Below are 21,549 nucleotides of genomic sequence, written 5' to 3'. Positions count from 1 at the left end.
ATGGAAAAGCACCAGTGTAAGAAGCAGCCGTTGGCACCACACAGGAAGTGAGTAGGAGAATCATGTTTCCATGTTGTTATCCTGCTCTTGATCTGTGATAATTTGCTCTTGCTGCCTTTGGGTTTAGATCCAAGTGATGAGCTCAGATCCCGATTTCATTTCTCACTTCATTAGCTGGTTTTGGGCCTGGAGTGACCTCTAAATGTCACTTGTTGCTACCCTCTGCCCCAGTAGGGATATTCTGCACCCGGTCAGGTCTCTCCAAGCCCTGTTCAGGCCCAGTGTGGAATGATCCCCTTTTTGGAGTGTGTACTAGAGTACTTTGAAATTAATATTTGTTGTATTTTATCGAAGAACCTTGTACTTTGATTTTCTGCTAAACAGCAACACTGTTTTCTTAAGAAAACCATCTCAACCTGAGTTCTCTTTACTATTATCTCAGCCATTTAACTTTAACACACAGTCCTGGGTGTGCCCATTCTGGGCACGAAAGTGGCTGGGGGCTCCCCCGATCTCCCAAAACAGGCGCTGTGCCCTCAGCCCCCCTGCCCGGCCGCTGTGCCTCCCGAGGGGCAGGAGTCCCCTGCGAGCGGCACCAGCAGCGCCTCCAAGGCAGGCGGGTCCGGACCCGGGACCGGGACCGGGGTCGGCTCCTCTCCCCGCCGCCCGGCGCCGCTCTCCGCCCGCCGAGCGCCGAGCCGGATGTCACGGTGACGGGCGGGAGGCGAGGCCGGTGCGCTCCGCTGGCAGTCCCGAGCCCGGGCGGGCAGGTGGAGCTGGGACCCCCGAACGGAGCATGGAAGGTGAGAAAAGACCCCGCTCTTCCCCCGGACCCTCTGTCCCGCCGGGGCTCGCAGCGGCTCCATCGCTCCGGGGCTTTCAGCCGCTTCTTCAGAGCTTGCTGCAAACAATTCGCAGGCTCTGCAAAAGAAATCGAATCGCGTGTAGCAATTAAACGGGAAACGAACGGGGCTTTTTGCCCCCTCTCTGTTTAATTTTAGAGATTTCACAAAGTGCGTGATAAAGCCAGGGTTTAGAGCGTGCTTTATCTGCTGTTCGTATTCTGGGGTTTAACGAATTCAAGGATGTCTTCTTTCTTCTCACCTGTAAGACATGCTTATAATATTCAGAGCCAGCAAAAACCGATCTGGGAGTTAATATTGGGTTCTGGAATAATTACCTGTCTTAGAAAAGCAGTATTTCTGGTGTTTTTAACAATCCTGGCAAAGAAGCTTTGTGAAGCATCACTTGGTTTCTTGTTTCAAAGGTGGAGATTCTTACTTCAGTTCAGTGCTTTAAGGGCGCCAGTTTAGATTCTGTCCTGTCTCAATGACTTGAGGCTTTTGGTTATTTTAAGTTAGCTGCAGATGCCTATTTAAAAATGCATTTTCCTTTGCTGAAGGCTTTTATATTATTTTCCTGTAAATAATCACTCATTGAATCTGACTGAACTGCGAATTTTACTGTTGGAGAGAAGAAACTAATGATTTGAAAGAATGAATTTGGGTACACTTTGCCACTTAAAAATGCAGCTTCATTTTCTTGATCGAGTCGGGATCGCTGTCTTTTTGGGAAGGAAAATTTGTGAGGCATATTGGAATAGTCTGCAGTTAGAAAATAACAGGGTTTCACTATAACTGAGGTTATCCAAGAAGTCCTTTCTTTGGTGTTCTTATTTCTTGTGCGCTCAAAGTGAACATGGAAATGATCCTTCAGGTTTTGGGTCTGTACTTGAGGATGATGAGGATCCATTCATGCGCCTGAGGGTGCTGGATTGGGGATGAAGTTAGTGCAACAGTGTTGTAATGTATTGTCCTTGGATACAGTAACTTTCAGGAGTGTTTCCGTGAGTCTTGGACGAATCTCTGTGCCCTGAGGACAGAGGGATAACACGGCTGACTCGGATTTTCCACACCCAGTGTGTGGAGGTTTGGTAGGGTCGCAGAGGAGCAGACAAGCCCTGGCAAGAGTGGGTGTTTGAACCAAAATTTGTCCTTAACTTGATTGTATTTCTCTGTGAGTGGTTTGGTTTTGTGATTACTGAAAGAACTGTCCAGCTGGAGCTGTCACCTCCAGATTCTGGGTTGGGATCAACCTGTTGGATCAGGAGTTGGACTTTGATGATCCTAGTGAGTCTCTTCCAGCTCAGGTATTCTATGATTCAGGATATTCTATATTGAATTACTGAATTATTCTGCTGGGTTTAGAAGGTCGTATGCACCAATACAAGAAAAATATCCTCAATTATACACTGCTGATCAGTGCATAATATCAGTGCTGATCAGGATTTCTTCCCAAAATGCCCATGATGTTTCACATACTGCATGGTGCTTAAGAGCAGCAAAGTATCAGAGACCCCATAAAGAGTTTACTTGGCCCAGGTGCCTTCTTCAGAAAACCATGGAGGATGTGGATGATGAAGTATATTCAGTGGAGACATCAGCTAGAATTTCTCTCCTTAAAGGCTCAGTGTGAGCTGACGGTGAAAAACTTGTTGGGGTGGAAGAGGTTGAGTGGTGTACACAGTGAAGGCACTGACTTCAGACAAGGAAAATGTCTGTTTCTGCTCCATATACTGTGATGGAAGGACTAAGAGCAGATGGGACTTTCAAAGGTGTCTCCTTCCCTGTGTTGTTGAGATGAAAAGTGCAGCCAGCAGGAAAAAGGCAGCATTCTGGTTTCATTTTGGGGACAAACAGGTGAAATTATAATAATTCAAAATATACCTCCCATTCTGCATTAAGGACAGAAAGGAAACGGATCATCAGTGATTTGAGAAATATCCATTTCAGGGGGGTTAAATTTCTGGTTGGCTGGTCTGGTCAAATACCAGAATAAAGTATGAATAGTGTTGCATACTAAAACACCACAGCACTTTTTTAGCAAGCTATTTGAATATTTTGGCTCCCTTTGCCTGTTGGTGTAGAACACAGGATGGCCAAGGATTGGTTTCGAAAGCACATGAATTTTACTTCTGCTTTGTAAATGCACATTGTGCCTCAGCTGCAGCACACAGAGACGGGCGTCCTCTTCCCATGCACCCCAGCCACTGGAGCTCTTTGAAGCTTGGGAAGACAAACGTGTTCTGTAAGTGATTTCCTGCCTTGTGTTTTTCTGAATATTTGGTAGAAAAATAACCTTGTTGGTATAGAATCAGGGGTGGAATCTACCCACGTGTTCTCCTGTCACCATGAAGGAGTTGGCTTGGGATGGTGAGGAGAGACACCTGAGGTTAAATATGAAGAGACCACTAAGGCTCTAAGAAGCTGCTGGAGACTGATGCTGTAAAGAAAGCAGGTGCTGGTGAGGGGAGGCTGGAGGCTTGAGAGTGAGACAAAGACCAGGATGTTTCTCAAGCAAGAAGAGAAACATTCTGTGGTGTGTCATTGTTCTTATCTCTTCTGAAGGGTTATCCTGCCCAGCGGCCATCATGGGCATGAAACTGTTGTGTTCAACAAAATATGAATAAATTCACAGCCTCCATCTCAGCAGGGTGGAGATGAGGGTTTGAGGAGGCTGAGCAGGTCCTGCTCGGCTCTCGCGGGGTTCAGGCAATGTCGTTCTCCAGCAAGTTGTCCTGCAGCTGCCAGGGAAACCTGAGGAATCCAATGGTTTCTAAAAAGATAGAGTTATCCAGGATATTTGTAGAATTATTGGAATTTAAGCAGTCATGTAGGGATTCTAGTTCTTTCTTCCACAACCTCCTTGGAGCTCAGAATTGCTGCCAAGGTTTCAAGAGCACCTTGGGGCTTCAGCCTGGGGCTTCGACCCCCATCTCCCAAATGGGGCAACTGTGCAGGGATTCCAAATGCAATTAAAACCAAAATCAAATGTTGCAGAAAAAGGGAGATTTCATTTAATTATGTGCAGAATTACAAGGGTTTGTGTAATTTAAGTGTCTGTATTCATGGAATCACGGTTTTGGGATGGAAGAGCATTAAAGTTCATCCAGTTCCACCTTCTGCCCGGGGCAGGGACACCTTCCACTACCCCAGGCTGCTCCAAGTCCCATCCAGCCTGGCATTGAGCACTTCCAGTGGGGCAGCCACAGCTTCTCTGGGCAATTTATTGCAATGTAAAGTTAAAATCAATATTAAATTTTGTTCATTTACCCAGAATTTACTGATTTTTTCTCAGCATTACTTGCTGCAGAAATTGGTCCATTTTGGTCCATTTGCTTCTTTGTACCTCAGTTTTCCTGGCATAATAGAATGAAAATGAGAAATTAAGGGCTATAATTACACCGTTCCTTGATCTTTCCTATTTTCTTCAAAATATCAATTCATTAAATGTCTGAACTTTTTGGCATTTAATTCTGTGACTATCTTTATGATGCAAGGCCTCTATTTTGTTGCACACATTATCCCCCCCTCTATTCATGCAGTTTTTTTGGAGTACCTCTTCTGATACCATGCTGCCTCGCTGGAGAGTTACCAGAGCTTTATATTTTAACGTTGCAGAGACCACAAAAAAGTTCCATATGCAGAGGAGGTAAAGACAGATAATTATGGGGTAAATGTCACCCGTGGTTAACACCTCATGCCCGCTGCCTGGGTGTTTCTGTTATGTAACTGCCAGGAAGAAATTTTCCTGGTCCAGAAACTATTATTTTTTAGGTTCAAAGCTGATAAAAGATCTTATGGCATGTAAAAAATAAAGAGGGGGAAAAAGCTACAGGAAAGAAAGGAGGAAGGAAGCAGGTAACTATGACTGTGTTAAGAATTCAGCCTCCTAACAATGAAATCTCAAGGCAGGGAGGTCTGGAGTGAAGATATAACGGGACAGCTCAGGTCTGTGCCTCCAATCCAACCCAACAGCTGAATTTTGGGCACTGGGCAATGGGAATTCCTGCAGCTTGTGCTGGCTTCAGAGCTCTGCTGAGCCCCCAGCACACTGGGAAACTGGGCTGCACGGGTATTCATCTGAAAAATGTTTAAAATTCCTAGCATTTGATCCCCTTTGGAATTTCTCAGTGGGAATTAGACTTGCATTCCCATGAAAACCAAGTAAATCTTGTGAAGATAATGGGGGTTTCCCTTTGTGTTGGAAAAAGAATGTAAAAATATCTTTGTGCTTTAGAAAAATTAACTTTCTACGGGGTTACTATGGCTGCACTGTGCTCAGGGTACTTGAGCAAATCGAAAGCTTAAGGCACTCTGTTCTATAATTTTTGAAGTTAGAAAATCATACTTAATCCATTTTCTGGGCACAGGATATAAAGAATTGAAGCTTGATACTAATTTGGTTTTTATTTCTTTGAAATGTTTTCTTTCTCAATTTTACTTTCAGCCAGGAAAACAGGAATTTATAATATTGTAACAACTGTGTCGTGAACTGTTCTGAATATTAGACAGCTCAGGCTGCTTTTCTGTCTTTTGCAGATTCACAGCCCGGAATGGACCTCAGTAACCCTCAGGAACAGCCCGTAGCTGCAGGTACTGTGCTGTTCAGTTGTGTTCTTCCACCCTCTCTTGACAATTTTATATTTAAATGGAGAAAAATTCATGAATTGCAGCTGCTTTAGGGTCCCAGGACACTGAAGAACAGTCAAAAGTACAAAGAGAGGCATTAAAGGCAAAAAAAGTAAATTTTAGAGATGAAATAAAACCATGGAAGTTCAATATAATACTGGAAATTTATAGTGAAGTGGGAAAAAAGGACTGTATAAGAGAAAAGGAAATATTTTCAGGAGAAAACTGGAAGTTTTGATTAGGGAAGCAAGAATAACACAATTCTCTTGGTTGACTGCATTTCTAAAAATATGAAAACAAACCTCCTGAGTGAGTTTGACAAGTGTTTCACTTTCTTGTTAATCAAAAAGTTGAGCCTCTTTTCAGGTCCAGTGTAATATTTACCTTGAGAAGGATCAGAGGTGTTTCCATCCAGCTGTCAGTTAGTTAAAGAATTCACCAGCAATTTCACAATATTACTGCAAATTTTAAAAATTCCCATAATGTTTGAAAAAAATATTGTCTGTTTTTGAATGAAATATTGATTTGAAATTTACAGAAATACACATAATATGGAGCTAGTTTGCATCATGGGTTAATGAAAGAGGCTTTATTTCAAACACTTTACCCGAATAAATTTCACTACAGTTAAAAATGTGTCTTTATTTCCAAGTAGAGAGGCAGGGATCTCTGGGATGCTGGTCTGCATGATAATGTTGATACTTAAAAATACACATTTAGAATAAGCAGAGAAGTGCAAGTGGGTTCAAAGAGGCCTTTATTACATGTGCTGGAGCAGTTTTCTGGCTTAAGGCCAAAATTATTAATATTTTGCCCAAAAGAACAAAGTGGAGCTGTGATTCTTTTGCCTTGCTCCAAGGAGCTCCATCCCTGCTCACAGCAGTTGTCAAAGCACCTATGATAGAGTTAGATATACTGGATTTTATTATAATAAGATCTGAGCAAAAGCTGAAAATGTGTTCCAGGTGTGTGTGAGATTTTGTGTAGGATTTTGGGAAGTGAAATCATTCCCCACAGTGCAACTAGTGCATCTGTAGAAATAACATTTTGGGTACTGTCAGCAGTGCTGGGAGTGTGCAGGTGCTTTCTTTGAGGGAATCACCTGGAAATATTCTTGGAGAAGAAATAGTTAATTTTTTTTTTTTTTTTTTTTTTTTTTTTTTTTTTTTTTTTTTTTTTTTTTTTTTTTTTTTTTTTTTTTTTTTTCCAGAGGAACAAGAGGATTTGACAGACTGTAATCTGAACAAATCCCAGGAAATGGAAAGCATGGATAATGTGGAAGATATGAAGGAACACAATCAGTCTAATGAAGAAGCAGGAGGTAAAGTAGAGTTGGAATTCTGATAAAGAGTAGTTGTATTTTGTCTTTTTATTCATCTGATTATGCTGTGAGAGCATGGCTTTAAAAGGAATAGCAATACAATTCATTTGGAGCATTTCAACACACTCTAAAGAGGAGCAACACTTTTCCATCAGGGAACCTCACGTGCATTTTAGCAAGGTCAGTTTTACAGGATCTGTGAAATATGGATGGGAAGATAAAAGAGCAAGTGCATCTGGTGAGCCTTTAATGTGTGTGCTAACAAATTCCTAAGAGCAGTTTGCATAGGCAAATCCTGTGTTAGGACTGCAATTTTAATTTATGCTGCTAAGTACTTTCATACCTAAAAAATAACTTGATAATTTATTCCTTTTTTGAAAGAAAGAACAAGTTATCTCAAATTCACAGGACCACTCAGACCTGTAAAATTTAAAACTGTAGCAGCAATGCTGTATTTTAAACTGGGGGGTGAAAGGGAGGTTGGTCAGTTTTCCATGTTTATTGTTGAAGAAAATACCCTTCCTACAGGTCTGAGAGAAAAAATAGGGATTAATTAAAATAGTAAACTAATATGTACTGTCTTTAAAAACCAGCAGGCCCTCTTCATTTATAGATAGAGATGACAGCAGCAGCTCCTGAAACTTGGCAATTGTACAGAGCTCAGGGGTTTACATGTGTCTATGACACATGTGTTGAGTTTCTTCCATGCTGCAGGAGCTCCTAAACTGAAATCTCAGCATTAACAACAGTTCCTGCCCATGATCTCAGAGTGTTCATCCGTGCCAGGGGCCTCAGCCACAACCAGTGAGGAGTGTGCCTGGTGGAGGATGTGGGGCACGTGTCCTGGGCACAGCACACATGGTGTTACCAGTTTCACAGGGCTTTTCTGTCACACAAGTCCATGGCAGTGCAGCAGCACCGAGGGAAATTACGGCTGTGGCTTTGGGTAGGAGTTTGAGGTAGAGTTTGTATCACATGAATCAAGTAAATCACTAAAGAATTATGTGTTTTGGCTGTGCAAGTAGCTTTGGTTGTTCCCTCTAATGTTAATGTGATTATTTTGCAGAGGTTATGCTTTTTCATTATTAAAGACCAAATGTTTTTATTGGTTAACAAATTGCAAGCAAACATAAAACACTCAAGGGAGTGGTGAGATGAATCTCACTCAAGGATCTACAGTGCCAGTATCTGGAACTGCTGGTGTCTGGCCTTTCTGGACAATTTATGGAGAGACATCACACAGGTTTTTTGACCAAATGTGGGTGTCTGGATTAGGATGAAAAGCCTCGTGTCCACAGAGCAGCTGCTGCTTAGCAGGACTCTGCAGTCAAGATTAGCTCATTATAGATGTCTGCAATATAGAGCCTGCCTTGGGCAGGTGAGTTCTGCTCTGCTTACCCTAAATACAGAAGTTTAATAGAAAAGACAGAACATGGAAGACTTGAGCATTTTCTACATTGAAGGCAGCTGATCTCTCAGATCCCACAGGACATAAAATATTCACAGCCATGCTCCAGCTGTTTGTCCACCCCTTGCACCAATTCCACTCTCAGTAACTCACTTCTCCCTGTGCTTTCCCACTGTCCCAGCCCTTCACTCCACCTGCTCACTGAGCTGTGGGTGCAGGAAGCCAGGACAGGGTTTCTTTCCCAAACCCCTCAGTACTGAACACCTGAGAGGAGTTGTAGCTTCTTCCCACCTTCCCTTTCCAGGAGGCATGTCCATGCTGCTCATATGCAGTGTCCAGGCATGAAGCAAGTCCTTTTCCTGTTCTCTGGCTGCCCTGTGCCTGCAGTACCATTTCTCACCCTCTTTTCCATACATTTAAGTCAGGAACAACTTGGACACATGAGATACTGCGTCAGTAGAGCTCTTACCATTCATTTTTTATATTGCTGCTGATCTCTTAAAGTCTCTTTACCGTTTGTTCTGGAATGCAAACACTGAACATTTACATCTCAAAGACAATGCTATAAATATCAATAAAACATAATTTCCCTCCAGCAGCCTCCCTTACCATTAGAGCTCATTCATTATAAAGTGAATATGAACCTTCAGTACAACAATGCCCCATTCCTTGCTGCTCACTGTAGGAATAAAGCCACGACTGCAAGGAGAAAGCTGCTTCAAATGCACAAAAAAGGTACCTCCAGCATCTCCATGTGAAATGGCACAAAATAAAATATACATAGTGTTTGCTTCAGTGCTTCACACACTGCTCTCTGCAGTCATTCTGATACCGGAAGCACAATAAATCTTAAATATTTAAGCATGCTGTGCTAGTACTCCAGGCCGTGAAACCATCAGTAGGTGCACTTAAATTTCCACCCAACAACACCAGTTCAGTTGCTGTTGGAGACTGAAATTCACAAATAATCTCAGCTTTCATGTCATGCCCTTTATAAAATAACAGCAGCTCTGTTAGTCCCTGAGCAGTCCTCGTGGGTCACTAACTACTGTCTGATTTCTATAAATGAAACCACATTCTGACAGTGCTGTCCTGGTGGGAGGATTATCTTTTGGGGATCACTAACCTTGGTAAAATGAATATATAATATTCTCCAGGATCACAAAATAGAACTATCACCAGTATTGGTGGTGGTTTTTGGGAAAAGGATTATGTTCTGCCTACACCTGAAAAACCTATTGGTTAATAAAAACCAAGAAGCTCAGTTTCTTTATTTGGCACGTTAATACGATCACTAATCCCTCATTTTACATCAAATTTAAACAGAAACAATGAAAAATGTTTATGTGGTTCTCACAAACGTTAATCATGTTTGTGAGTGAGCAATTCCACTCCAGCACCTTCCCAATTCATCGCTGATGACAGCCTGACACAGAAACCTCTCCTTTTTCTCTCCTGAACCCCCGCATGATCCGTGCCCCCGGGCTTTGTTCCATCTGCCGAAGGCCATCATGGGAACACGAGGCCACTGACTCATGGAGAGAGATCAGGCCTTCGATAACCTGCTTTCCACTGCCTTAGTATGTCTGTAACATGTTTTTCTCCAGCACAATTATGGCTGTTTTTTCCATGTCTTGTCAGCCATCCGTAGTGAGTAGGAATCTCCCAGTTTCTTGGACTGCGTGTTTTTGTGATTCTTGCATTATTCATGGGTGGCATTGTGAATATGTTGTGGGGAATTAGTCTGAGGCTTTGAGCAGAAGCTGGACCTGTTTAAATCTAGATGTTGTCTGATTTGGTTTGGTGGAGCCTTTTATGCTAAAAGTGGTGCTGGGGTCTCTTTAAAATCTTACAGACTGTTAACAAAAGCACTAAATTAATGTATAGGGCTGAAACACCATCACTGAAGCTCATTTGGTATGAAAAAAATCCACTTTTCCAGCAAACAGTTTTCTATTTGTACTTCTCTGAGCCTGTGCAAACACACCAGCTTATGGTGCTTTTTATGTGTGTCCTGACACAGGTGAGATGCCATTCCATGGAAACAACTCAACTTCTCCTACTCCACCCCCCTGTTAAACAGGCTTCCATGATGATCAGTGCTAAGTATCGGGCAAACAATTAGGCAGCAGGCTATAGTAAAATGGTAATTAAAAGCTTGATGGGGAAGAAGGAAAAAAAAAAAGAAACAAAACCCCCTTTTCTTGCCTCAAGGGACTGGAAGCTGCACGCTGTGGTGCACATGGTGTATGCTTGCCTGCAACCATAAAAATACAGCGTTCCCATGGTGCTTCCTGTGTCTAGTCTGAAAAGAGACAAGCAATGAGAGCGGGGGGGAAGCTCTTGATTTCCCTTGTTTCTTTATGTGCCCCCAACACTGTTACCTTTGGTGGCCAAAGTTGACACATCTTTAATTTAAAAATTAAATTAAAAAAGCCACGTTCCTTCCTCTGGGAGTCGCAGTCAAGCACGAATGTTTAATTATGTCTTAATTCTCTCAGCTGTTGAGGCAGATAACTTTTGGGGTGTTATGAATGTCAGCGAGCTTTCATGGTTGTGAGCTAAAAAGAGATAAAAGCCGCATTTGTGGTTTATGGATGTTAATTGCTGCTGCACTGAGGTGTGTGAGGGGGGCGGTTGAAAGGCTGGAGTGAGGCAGGAGAGGTGACAGAGCCTCACTGGGGCGCTCAGCGAGGTTCCAGCGGTGCTGCAAGAACATGCACTTATCAGCCTGGAGAGGAAGTGCCGTTTTTTATCAGAATATTTCATCTCCCAAGCCCAGCTCGAGCCCCGGCGCTCATGGGACTTGGGGTTATCTCACAACATCAGCAGAAGTTCACTGCAAGGGGATTTCTGTAGTGTTAAACCCAACAAGGAGCCTGTGCTGAACGGGTCAGGCTTCTCTGGGGGCTCTACTGGGACTGAAAGCCGCGTTTTCCTTATCAACAAACGATCCTCTTGACTTTGTTTGAACTCTTCAGACTGTGCCGTCAGCGGCAGGAATGCTGCCAGGCACGCTCGGTGACATCAACGGGGCGGTGGTGTCACCCAGCCTGTAAATGATTGACATCAGCTGGACTATCCTGAGCACTCAGCACTGACACAGCCACTCGGATACTCTGATTGCCTGGAGATAATCAGAAAGTGCAGCTATTTCTCATTCTAATTAACCCATTATAATGATTAGAAAATAGAATTTACTTTTGAGATATCCTGACTCCCAGTGGAAGCTTTGAGACAGAACAAGGGCTGGAAAGAGGATGGATGCACAGTTATTCAATAGATGATGGCCTTCATTCCATAACTTTTAAAACTCCATTTTTTTTCACTTCTTCTACAATGTGTATCTTGGATCCATACAATATAATTCCCTGAAATTACAGGTGAGAGAATTATTTATTCATTTGGCATCTAGATAAAATCTAGTCCAAGACAAATGAGTTGTGATCCCTCAGCAGAAATTAAGTGAAGATGCAGAAAATGGCTCTGGGAACTCCAATCACATGTTATTGTAGGAAATAATCTATTTTTGGAAATACAGATTAGTGAAAAGGAAATCAGTTAATGGGGATGAGTCACATTTTGCCCCCAAACCAGACTGTTTATTTGGCACAAAATGGGAGTTGAAGGGACAGGTTCACTCTTTGTGCTACTGGAAAAGTTTCAAGAAAGGGAAACAGATCCACAAAAGTCAAAACGTTGCTAAAATATATACAAATAGTTCCCTGAGCGTTGGAATTGATGGCTCTTTTGTCTCGTTGCTGACTAATTTTCAATTTTTTAACTTAAAACTGAATTTTAACTGAATTGTGCAGTTTGCAGGGGGTACTCGGTGCCTGTTTCACCCGGGGCTCCCCGGGCAGCTTTGCCGTGTCCTCAGCTCCGTCTCCCACCACTCTGCATTCTCTCCGGTTCTTGTTTCGGCTTTAACTCCTTCTGCTCTGCAGGAACTTTGGGAACTTCGTAAATTGGGAGCTGGGCTCGCTGTTCTCCCTTGGGGCAGCGAGTGGCTGCGCTCACCTGCCGTGCTGCCTCTCCTGGTGCAGCAGCTCCACCTCCAGGAGCTGCAGGTGCTCCCAGAGCAATCCTGCTCTTCCAGAGATGCTGGATTTGTTGTGCAGACACCTGGGAAAGAGCTGTAAGATCAATGTTACTAAGGGAACACAAAACGGACGCGCTCGTTTCTCTACAAGGCTGTGCTAAAAGCAAACTACAAATATTTGATTAAAGAACCTCAAATAGGAGACAACACAGGTGTAATCTAAAATTCAAGTCAAGATTATTTGCTACTGGAATTTTTTTATAGTTCAATCAAATCAGTTCAAGGTGTTCAAGAACATCTGAACCAAGCTCCTGCCTTCAGCCTATATGTGTTAAAATTCCTCAGGTATTTATCACAGATTTCCATGTTCTTCATATTATTTTATCTTATTTTCTCTCCATATTTAATTTTTCTTACCAGAATATATTGCATTGTCAGGAAGGCTCCTGGGAGATGAATTTACAAAGATTAAATGAAATGATACTTTGAATTTCTCAGGTTTGAAGTTCATTTGAAGCACAGTTGACCAGAGCAGACCGTGCCTGAGTGGTCACATTAGTGATTGGTCCCTTGATATAAGTAATGCCAGGATTATCTGAATTTAACATGTGGCCTTTCTCAGTCTGACTGTTGGGTCCAGATGTTCTCTGATTAACTGTCTCATTGAAGTCTGATTTAACGGTTGTGATTGTATCTGCCTTGCTGGACTTCAGGAATTGTCATTTTAGAAATGGTTTCTCTGAGTGATGGTATCTTAACGGCAAAGGAAGGGAAGAGCTTGTGCAGTTTCATCTTTTTCTGGGTTTTTTTGTAAGAGGGAGACTTTAAAGATATTCAAATCTGAAATGATAACGTTAACAGGTGTCAAAAATGAAATGAATTTAATCTGGGACAGGTGTTGGGAAACCTGGGCTCTGAGGATGTGGGATGGCATTCCCCCTGTGCTCCCCTCCAGCACTGGGAGTGTAGAAAGTTGAGTAAAAATGGCAAATTATTGCCACTTTTTAAAATTAAACAACCAAAATACAATCCCATGGTAGTTTCAGCATACACTAGCTGTAGTTTTCCAGCCCCTAGCCCAGTTTGTCCCAGGGAAGGGCATTCTGCTTCCCCAAATTCTGTTTGTAGTTTCAGTTAAGAGCATTTAAATGCAGTTAAATGAAGTTAAATTCCATTTCCTTCTCTAAACTCAGCACTGCACAGCGTTGCTCTGCAGTTTGTCCTGTTTTACTCCAGCTTTGGGAACACCCAGTTTTGGGGAATATTTCTCTTTATCCCTATTTCTGTTAGTATAACTTCAACATAATTTGGAAACCTTTTGAATGAAAATCCTAGAAAAACACTGGAGTATGATTTGGCAGAAAATTATAATAGAGGGGAAATACTGTGTGTGAAATCATAGACTTCCACAGGAATATTAATCTTTATAAGAAAAATCATTGTTTTAAGTAAGATGTTTGCAGAAGCAGTTACATAATTCAAGTTTCTTGACTCACATGAGCTTGGAAACGACGTGTGTTGTTTGGTTGCTGTTACTTTGCAATTAATTGTACAACTAGATAAATTACACTATGCTTTAATGATAGAGAGGCACTGGTATTAATGAAGTAGAAAATACACATCTGAGCACTTGGAAAATGATGCCTGGCTGATTTTTTTTTATTTTCTTCCCAATTCTCAGTGCTGCATTTCAATGTGATTTGTTTCTATTTTTGTTTCAAGTCACAATAAAACCAAGGAGACTCATTACCATTGAGCCTGCACTCCACAAAGGGGAATGATGAAACTTTCTCTCCTATATTTAGAAGTGAAATTTCCACCAGGTGCATTCTGCACTGGGTCATTTAGGAATTACCCCTCATGTCTGCCTTATAAAGTATCTAAACAAAATAAGGACTAATGTTTTGTATTGACTATTGAACAACAGTACTAAGAAAATACTAAAAGGCACAAAGATAAAATAAACCCAAAGCCAATATGCCCAAGTAATAAATGCAATATTTGGGACTTTTAGTGCAGAAGTCTCTGCTTTGGCCTGTAGAGACACAAAAAGGGACCCGAGGAATGGGACAGGCCCAGTGTCTGCACCCTGCAAGGGCATTTCTTGTCACCATGTCCTGGTTGGGGTGGTTGTCTCTGCTGTCTGGCTGCAAGTTAATTCTACTCTGAGGTGATTGCTCTTTCTTTGTTGGCAAACAATGACCTCATAAAAGCTGTTGGGAAAAGCAGGAGTCAGAGGGAAAACAAACCAGGGTGGGCCAAAAAGGCTGGAAATCCTTTCCTTTCCCTAGATGGATATCTGCAGTGGGGTAGAAGCAAAACATGGAGAAAAATAAATGCAATATTTGGGACTTTTAGTGCAGAAGTCTCTGCTTTGGCCTGTAGAGACACAAAAAGGGACCCGAGGAATGGGACAGGCCCAGTGTCTGCACCCTGCAAGGGCATTTCTTGTCACCATGTCCTGGTTGGGGTGGTTGTCTCTGCTGTCTGGCTGCAAGTTAATTCTACTCTGAGGTGATTGCTCTTTCTTTGTTGGCAAACAATGACCTCATAAAAGCTGTTGGGAAAAGCAGGAGTCAGAGGGAAAACAAACCAGGGTGGGCCAAAAAGGCTGGAAATCCTTTCCCTTCCCTAGATGGATATCTGCAGTGGGTTGTCTTAACTCTGATAGTGTTGCCTCACTTAAAAATAAAAATCTTATGTTGTTATTGTGTCACTTCACATTTTATAATTCCCCATTAGTTACAATCTCCAAATTCTCAGTGTATACATGTAATTGTTTTCTTTGTGTTGTTTGAGGAAAAAAAACTTAGGCATAGCATTGTTTATTTTATTTATTTTCCCCGGTTTATAATTTTTATGGGATGTACTACTCTCTTTATTCACTAAGGATAATGGAAATTTTTTATTCATGGCTTATCTTTGCCCCAGTGTGCTGATTCCACTGCTGAGGTGTTTCTCACAAACACGCAGAATTCTGCCTTGAATTTGGAAACTCCACTGACTTTTTCAGCTTCACCACCCTCTCTCTCAGGCTGGGTTAGGTACAGGAATCTCTCATTCTGGAAGGGGAGCATCTCTGGCATGTGTCTGTAGGGTTTTGTGGGGATAACAGTGATGAATCATCAGTTAATACCTGTCAAACCCAGGTAGTCACAAGAACCCTCCAATATGCCCTGTATCGACTCCCTTCTTGTTCCTCGGCATCTGAATCCCATTAACAGCTGTCAAAACCTGGTAAACTATTTATATGCTTTCACAATTTGTTTAATTGGATAGTTAGGAAATGGCATACAAGAAAAGCTTTCCTTTTTCCTTTTTTTTTTTTTTTTTTTTTCCTTTAGTCTGGCTGAACATCTGTAGCATTAGGGGCTCATTATCTCTGAATTGGCACAGCAAATCAGCAGCATCATTAAAATGCCACATTAAGATGATTAAGTTTCTTTGTTACCCAGTTGACTTTTTGCATGTGCTGAGGATTTCACGATTATGACCCCACTCCTTGTAAAACACTTGAGCTACATCACCCTTTCCTGCCGTTGTCTTTAATGGTTTCTGGGTTTTATTCCTTGTGCTTTTCCCATCGCTCCCGGTAAACTTTGCTTAACAACAGGACAAAACTTAGGTTTTCTCCTCTGTATTTGATGCCAGAATCTCAGATTAAATGGAGGATTTGGGGAGCTTTCCTTCTGAAACTTCCAGAGAAAACAGAATTCAGAAACCCTCCAACTTGCCCTAAGTATTTGTCTCTCTTGACTTTTTATTTCTGCATTTTCAGCCTGGAGAAGAAGGATTGTATGGAGATGTCAGAGCAGCCATCCATTATCTGAAGGGACCTAAAAGAAAGCAGAGAGGGGCTCTGCTACAGGAACAGGAGTGACAGGGCAAGGGGAATGACTTTAAGGTGAAAAAGAGAAATTTTGTGTTGGATATATGGGAGAAACCCCTCCCTGTGAAGGTGGTGAGGAGGCCTTGGCACAGAGAAGCTGTGGCTGCCCCATCCCTGGGAGTGTCCAAGGCCAGGCTGGATGGGGCTTGGACCAACCTGGGAGAGTGGAAGGTGTCCCTGCCCAGGGCAGGAGGTGGGACTGGATGAGCTTTAATGTCCTTCCAACACAAACCCTTTGTGATTCTATCATTTTATAGAGCACACACAAGCACTGTTTGGGTGGTGACTCAGTCTGAAGTTGCCACCGCAGCTTTATTTTGGATTTTTTCCAGAACCCATTGTTTTTACAGTGTTTCAGGTGAAACAAAAATATTACTCTGGAGTATGTCTTTCATCTTGTAATCATCTCCCCAGGAAATGAAACCATGTGCATCAGCCTTAACGCATCACACCAGCACTTTGTTCTGTAAAAGCTGCAGCTTTTTTTTTCCTCAGTATATATTAACTCCATGAACTGCCTCAAGAAAAATAGTTCCCTGGCTTGGACTCTATGAATGTTGTTTTTTTTTTTTTTTTTTTTTTTTTACAACCTCTTTCCTTGCCTAATAGAAGAGATGATAGCACTTCTTTTTTCCACTGTGGGAACTTTGCTAGTGTTTTTAGGGATAATTGTGTTTTTCCTCAGTTAAATTTCCCTGTTCTACATGAAGTCACAGCTTCCTTCCTCTTGATTAAGGCAGACCAGCCTGGAAACTCCCTGATCTAATAAAATATGTTGATATGATTTTTAAGTGACAGATACAAAGCTTCCACACAGCTGCCAATCTCCTGATCACATGGTATTCCCTGTGCATGCCAGTACAGAGAAAATTCTGAGCTGAAAAAGTAACTTGTGGCTCTAGACTCTGCAATCACTTGGTTAATTTTAGTACAGCCTCTGCCAAGCCATCTCTTCCTCAGATTGCTTTGCACTAAAGCTGTCTCCTGTCTGGCTGTCAGGAGCTGAAGGAGCCTCTAAACCATCACAGGTGAAAAAATCCCAACCCTCCTAATTTATATTTGGGTTTAAAAAATCTCTTCCCTTGTGTCTTCTCCTGGTCCAAATCATCAGAAGGTGAATTTTCCTGTGGAAATCCTTCAAATGCCTACAGGAAAACGCTTGAACTTTGGATGCCATGGACAGCTGAAACAACCCCTGATTTTTGCAGAGGCAGTGATGGAAAAGCCTTGATCAAAACTCAGGTGCATCCTCCTCTGTTACTACAAGGAAACTCAAGCCTTACATGCAGTGTGGAAACTGCAGAGGTGATTCTTTTCCATGGTGGAATCATAAGATGATTTGCCCAGTTTACACCAGTCCCCAAGGATGTGCCGTGGGGGGCTCAAACCAGTGCCCACACTGTGCCACACAGACCCTGGCACAGCTCTGGAGCAGTGAGCCAAGCACTGTGGTGAGAAAGAGAAGCAAACAGCCCAGAAGCCTCTGTTGGAGGTCACAGCTTGGCCTCCACTGCTGAACAACATTGTGTGATGCAGACAAAAGGTGAGACGTTAAGTAGAAAGTGGGAATTGAAATTGTTTCTGAAAGCACCAACAAGGTGCAGCTGCACTGGGTACTTCCTTTTACCATGTTGGGCAGGATGTAGCAAATTATTTTGGAACGGCCTCCTTTTGAGAGGGAAAAAAACCCAACCAACCAACAAAAATTTTTCTTTTTTTCCTTTTTTTTTTTCTTTTTTTCCCTCCTGGGAAAGGGATGGGTGTTGAAATCTGCTTTCAGCAACTGGCAATCATTTTTCCTCAGAAAATGGAAATGGTTGTACAAACTAATTTTGAAGGAGTCTTGATAACAAGATCACCCTCACACCCTTGGACATGGAGTTGGCAGCAGAAAGCACCTGCAGAGGAAGCCCTGTTTCTGTGAAAGCAGGAATCTGTGGGATGTGAAGCAGAGCTGGTACTGAAGGATCCACAAAGAAAAACAGCCCATTTTTGGGTGAATCTGGAGCTTTCTGTGGCCCTCTGGGAAAACACCTGAACCCATCTGAGCTCATCCAGGACTGGGGCGGCAAGTCCCAACAGCAAAATCCAAATATTTTCCAGGATCGGGGATAAAAACACACAGTATGAGAGAAAACCCCTTTCTTCCATCAATATTCTCATCCAAGGAGAGCATGAGAGGGATCTCAGACTTTTCTGCACTATGGGGAGTCTTGTGCAGGAGAAAGAAAACACCCACCTATTTCCCCCAGCTCAGCCCAAAGTCAGACAGATTGGCAGGGCTTAATACAATCAATTAGGACAGAGGAGTGATTTTCTCCCTAAAATGTACCTGAAAATGCTGATTTTATGAAATTCTGGGTTGCCAGATCTTTGTTTTTCAACGTTGCTTTTATGTCGCCACCTCATTTTCGCTGCCACCCATTGTTTGTTCTCAGCATTTGATGTGGTTTATTACTCAGAACCAGAGCTAATACATATTCAGCAGTTCATGTTCTGTACTTTGGAGAAAGGACAAGTGATTCAGTGCCAGATTGAAGTGTCTAATGCTCGGCTGGAGGGAGGAGCAGGTGGCCAGAGAACAAGGCTCAAACAGGAAGCCGTGTGGTGCACCTCGTGCTGCTCGTCTTCACTCGCTAGCTTGAGGCACAACTTGAGTTTCAACCTTAGTCTGTCTCCTGTCAGAGAACCATGGAATGGTTGGGTTGGAAGGACCTAAAAGCTCATCCAGTGCCACCTACCCTGGTGCAGGGACACCTTCCACTCTCCCAGGTTGGTCCAAGCCCCATTCAACCTGGCCTTGGATACTTCCAGGGATGGGGCAGCCACAGCTTCTCTGGGCAACCTGTGCCAGGGCCTCACCACCTTCACAGGGAGGAATTTCTTCCATATACACAGCCTCAATTTTCCCTCTTTCACCTTAAAGCCATTCCCTCCTGTCCTGTCACTCCAGCTCGTGATGAATTGTCCTTCTCTGGCTCCCTTGTGACCCCTTCAGACACTGGAAGGTGCTGTGAGGTCTCCACACAACCTTCTCTTCTCCAGGCTGAACAGCCCCAACTTTCTCAGCCAGCTTTAAGCAGGAAAAAAAGCTGTCCTGGCAGTTATTAAAGATTTTAATGGAAGTGCTCGTAGTGTTTGAGTTAATTGTGGAAAGGAAATTCAGCACCCTAAGCTGGGAATCATCAGCTGTTTATACAGTGTGACCAATTTGCTTGCATTTTTACTCTTTAGTAAATCATTAGCTGCCTGTTACATCCACCTTTGTCATGGAGCTGCATTCATTTAGGCAATGCCTTTGGATTCCTCTGGACTGGCTACAGGTCCAGGAACCAGTTTGAAATCCATGGATGTTTGTCTTCAGGAGGTGTCAGGTTCTTTCCACATCCTCACAAAATTACTTCAGGCAAAGCTTTTGGCATTTCTGGGATACTTTTGTTTATCAGGAAACCCTTACCTTGCCTCTGCTGGTCTTACTCACATAATAAATGGAGATTATCAGCTGCTCCTCACATGTCTGAGAGCTATGGATAAAAACTGTGATTTGCAAGTGAAAATTAGGATTATTTGTTAGGCTTAACTAGTGAGAATCTATCCCATGGGAGAGCTGGGAGTCCTACACTGATCAGACATATTTCCTAGGCTTGTTCTAAGCACCAGAGGTTCCACAAGAAGGTATAAGTTATGAGATATAATTACTTATTAAATTTGTGCCTTTCTGGATTACCAATTCACAGAAGCAACCTGAAACGCTGATTTCTATAAAAATAATACTTGATAGTGGTGTGAAAAAGTGTTTTCTTTTGAATCCTGGCTAGTAATTTCAGGAGATGCTTGTACTGTACCATACATTCATAATCTGTAGAAGGAAATTCTCCATCAAAGATAATTACCAGGCAGGTTAATTGTTTTCAAGGGTTATCTCACTGTGAGTATTACTAAGTGTCCATGACCAGTGAAGTTCCACATCTCAACTTCATTTCTTCATCTGCACATTTCAATAAAACTTTTAGGAAGGCTGATACTGTTGTTTTATATAATTTTTAGTGCGTTTTTTTCCTAAGGTACTTCACTGTGGATAAGATTAGCCTTTTTTCACTCCTGTGCTTTGTTTTACCTGCAGATGATGTGATTAAAGTGAAAGGTGAATACAGTGAAAGAGAGGAGAGTGCTTTAAATTCCGAGCCAATGGAAAACCTGGAAGAATCCGAACTGCCTTACACATATCCCAGAGAATATAACGAATATGAGAGCATTAAACTGGAAAGACACTCGGGTTCATATGACAACGTCAGGCCAGCTAGTGGAAAGATGAATTGTGATATCTGTGGATTAGCCTGCATTAGCCTCAATGTCTTGATGGTTCATAAGCGTAGCCACACTGGTAAATATCCCTCTGTTGTTCTTGTAAGAGCTGGAGTACTGAAAATAAGATAATTTTTAATCTAGACTAGTTATTTTTAAAAAAGATATCAAAATCAGGGTTTTCTTGTTCCGTCCTTGACACCACATGTGATCTTTATCAAGTTACTCGCTGTTCTGTGCCTCACTTTACCCACCTTTCTTCTTATCAGGACTGAATATTATTAAAAGCAAGTTGGTGAGGCGTTTTAAGAATTTTGGATGAAAGGCACTATGTAATGCAGTATTTCTGGCACAAAGCAAAAGTTAATTTGGTTTTGTGCTGCCATTTTCAGTCTGTATATAAATTCCTCTCTGTGCCATACTTTGGCAACAAACCAATGAGCATCTTAACTTTCAGCCTGCAGTAAGATAAGACTTTTTTTCCTTCTAAAAATTGCTGGGTTGTTGGAATCAGCCTCCTCCAGAGCGCTTCTTTCCATGGAAGAACTGTGCAGTGTTTTCCATAGTCCTACATATGCTACAAGCAGCTCTGACACCAGAGCTGCACCTCCCTCCCACTGAAGCCGCACTCTGTGTGTTTCTATAGAAAGAAATCGATCCAATATCTCATTCTTTCCTCTTCCAAAAAGGCAGAGGACAGCATGATACCCACGTAACCATTAAATGTCCTTTTCTGTATGTCATTTTAAGGTGAACGGCCATTCCAGTGTAATCAGTGCGGAGCTTCCTTTACTCAGAAGGGAAACCTCCTCCGCCACATTAAACTACACACAGGGGAAAAACCTTTTAAGTGTCACCTGTGCAGTTATGCCTGCCAAAGGAGGGATGCGCTTACGGGTCACTTAAGGACACATTCTGGTAAGTGACTTCACAGGCACTCCATGTGTTTTGGATGTGTGTCACTGGGACACTCGGTGTGGAAAAGACAGTCAGCAAGGTTTGCTCGGCCTGTGAAAGGTTCAACACAGAGCAGTGACCTCTCACTGGTGCTCCTGGAGCCAGCTCAGGACTGGCTCTGCTCTTGGTGCAGAGAGAGGGGTCACGGGAGCCATG

The 21,549-nt window shown here is 42.5% G+C and overlaps 1 protein-coding gene across 2 annotated transcripts in view; it reads left to right on the top strand.

The window, feature by feature from the left end:
* IKZF3 (IKAROS family zinc finger 3) overlaps nt 1–21,549 on the top strand; it is a 34,328-nt gene continuing 12,779 nt past the window's right edge. The window contains exons 1-6 of one of the 2 annotated variants that reach the window (XM_041426453.1): nt 1–47; nt 4,385–4,491; nt 5,382–5,435; nt 6,682–6,792; nt 20,255–20,515; nt 21,187–21,354. In XM_041426453.1, coding sequence (XP_041282387.1) covers nt 1–47; nt 4,385–4,491; nt 5,382–5,435; nt 6,682–6,792; nt 20,255–20,515; nt 21,187–21,354 — 748 coding nt within the window. Of the gene's footprint in view, nt 48–785; nt 804–4,384; nt 4,492–5,381; nt 5,436–6,681; nt 6,793–20,254; nt 20,516–21,186; nt 21,355–21,549 lie in introns of those variants that run through there. The other variant, XM_041426454.1, reaches the window with a different exon arrangement.

Source organism: Onychostruthus taczanowskii, unplaced genomic scaffold (genome assembly GCF_017590055.1).
Source record: "Onychostruthus taczanowskii isolate IOZ18803 unplaced genomic scaffold, ASM1759005v1 scaffold91, whole genome shotgun sequence".
NCBI lineage: Eukaryota > Metazoa > Chordata > Aves > Passeriformes > Passeridae > Onychostruthus > Onychostruthus taczanowskii.
The sequence above is the reverse complement of the archived record's forward strand: the minus strand, read 5'-3'. Positions and strand labels throughout refer to the sequence as shown.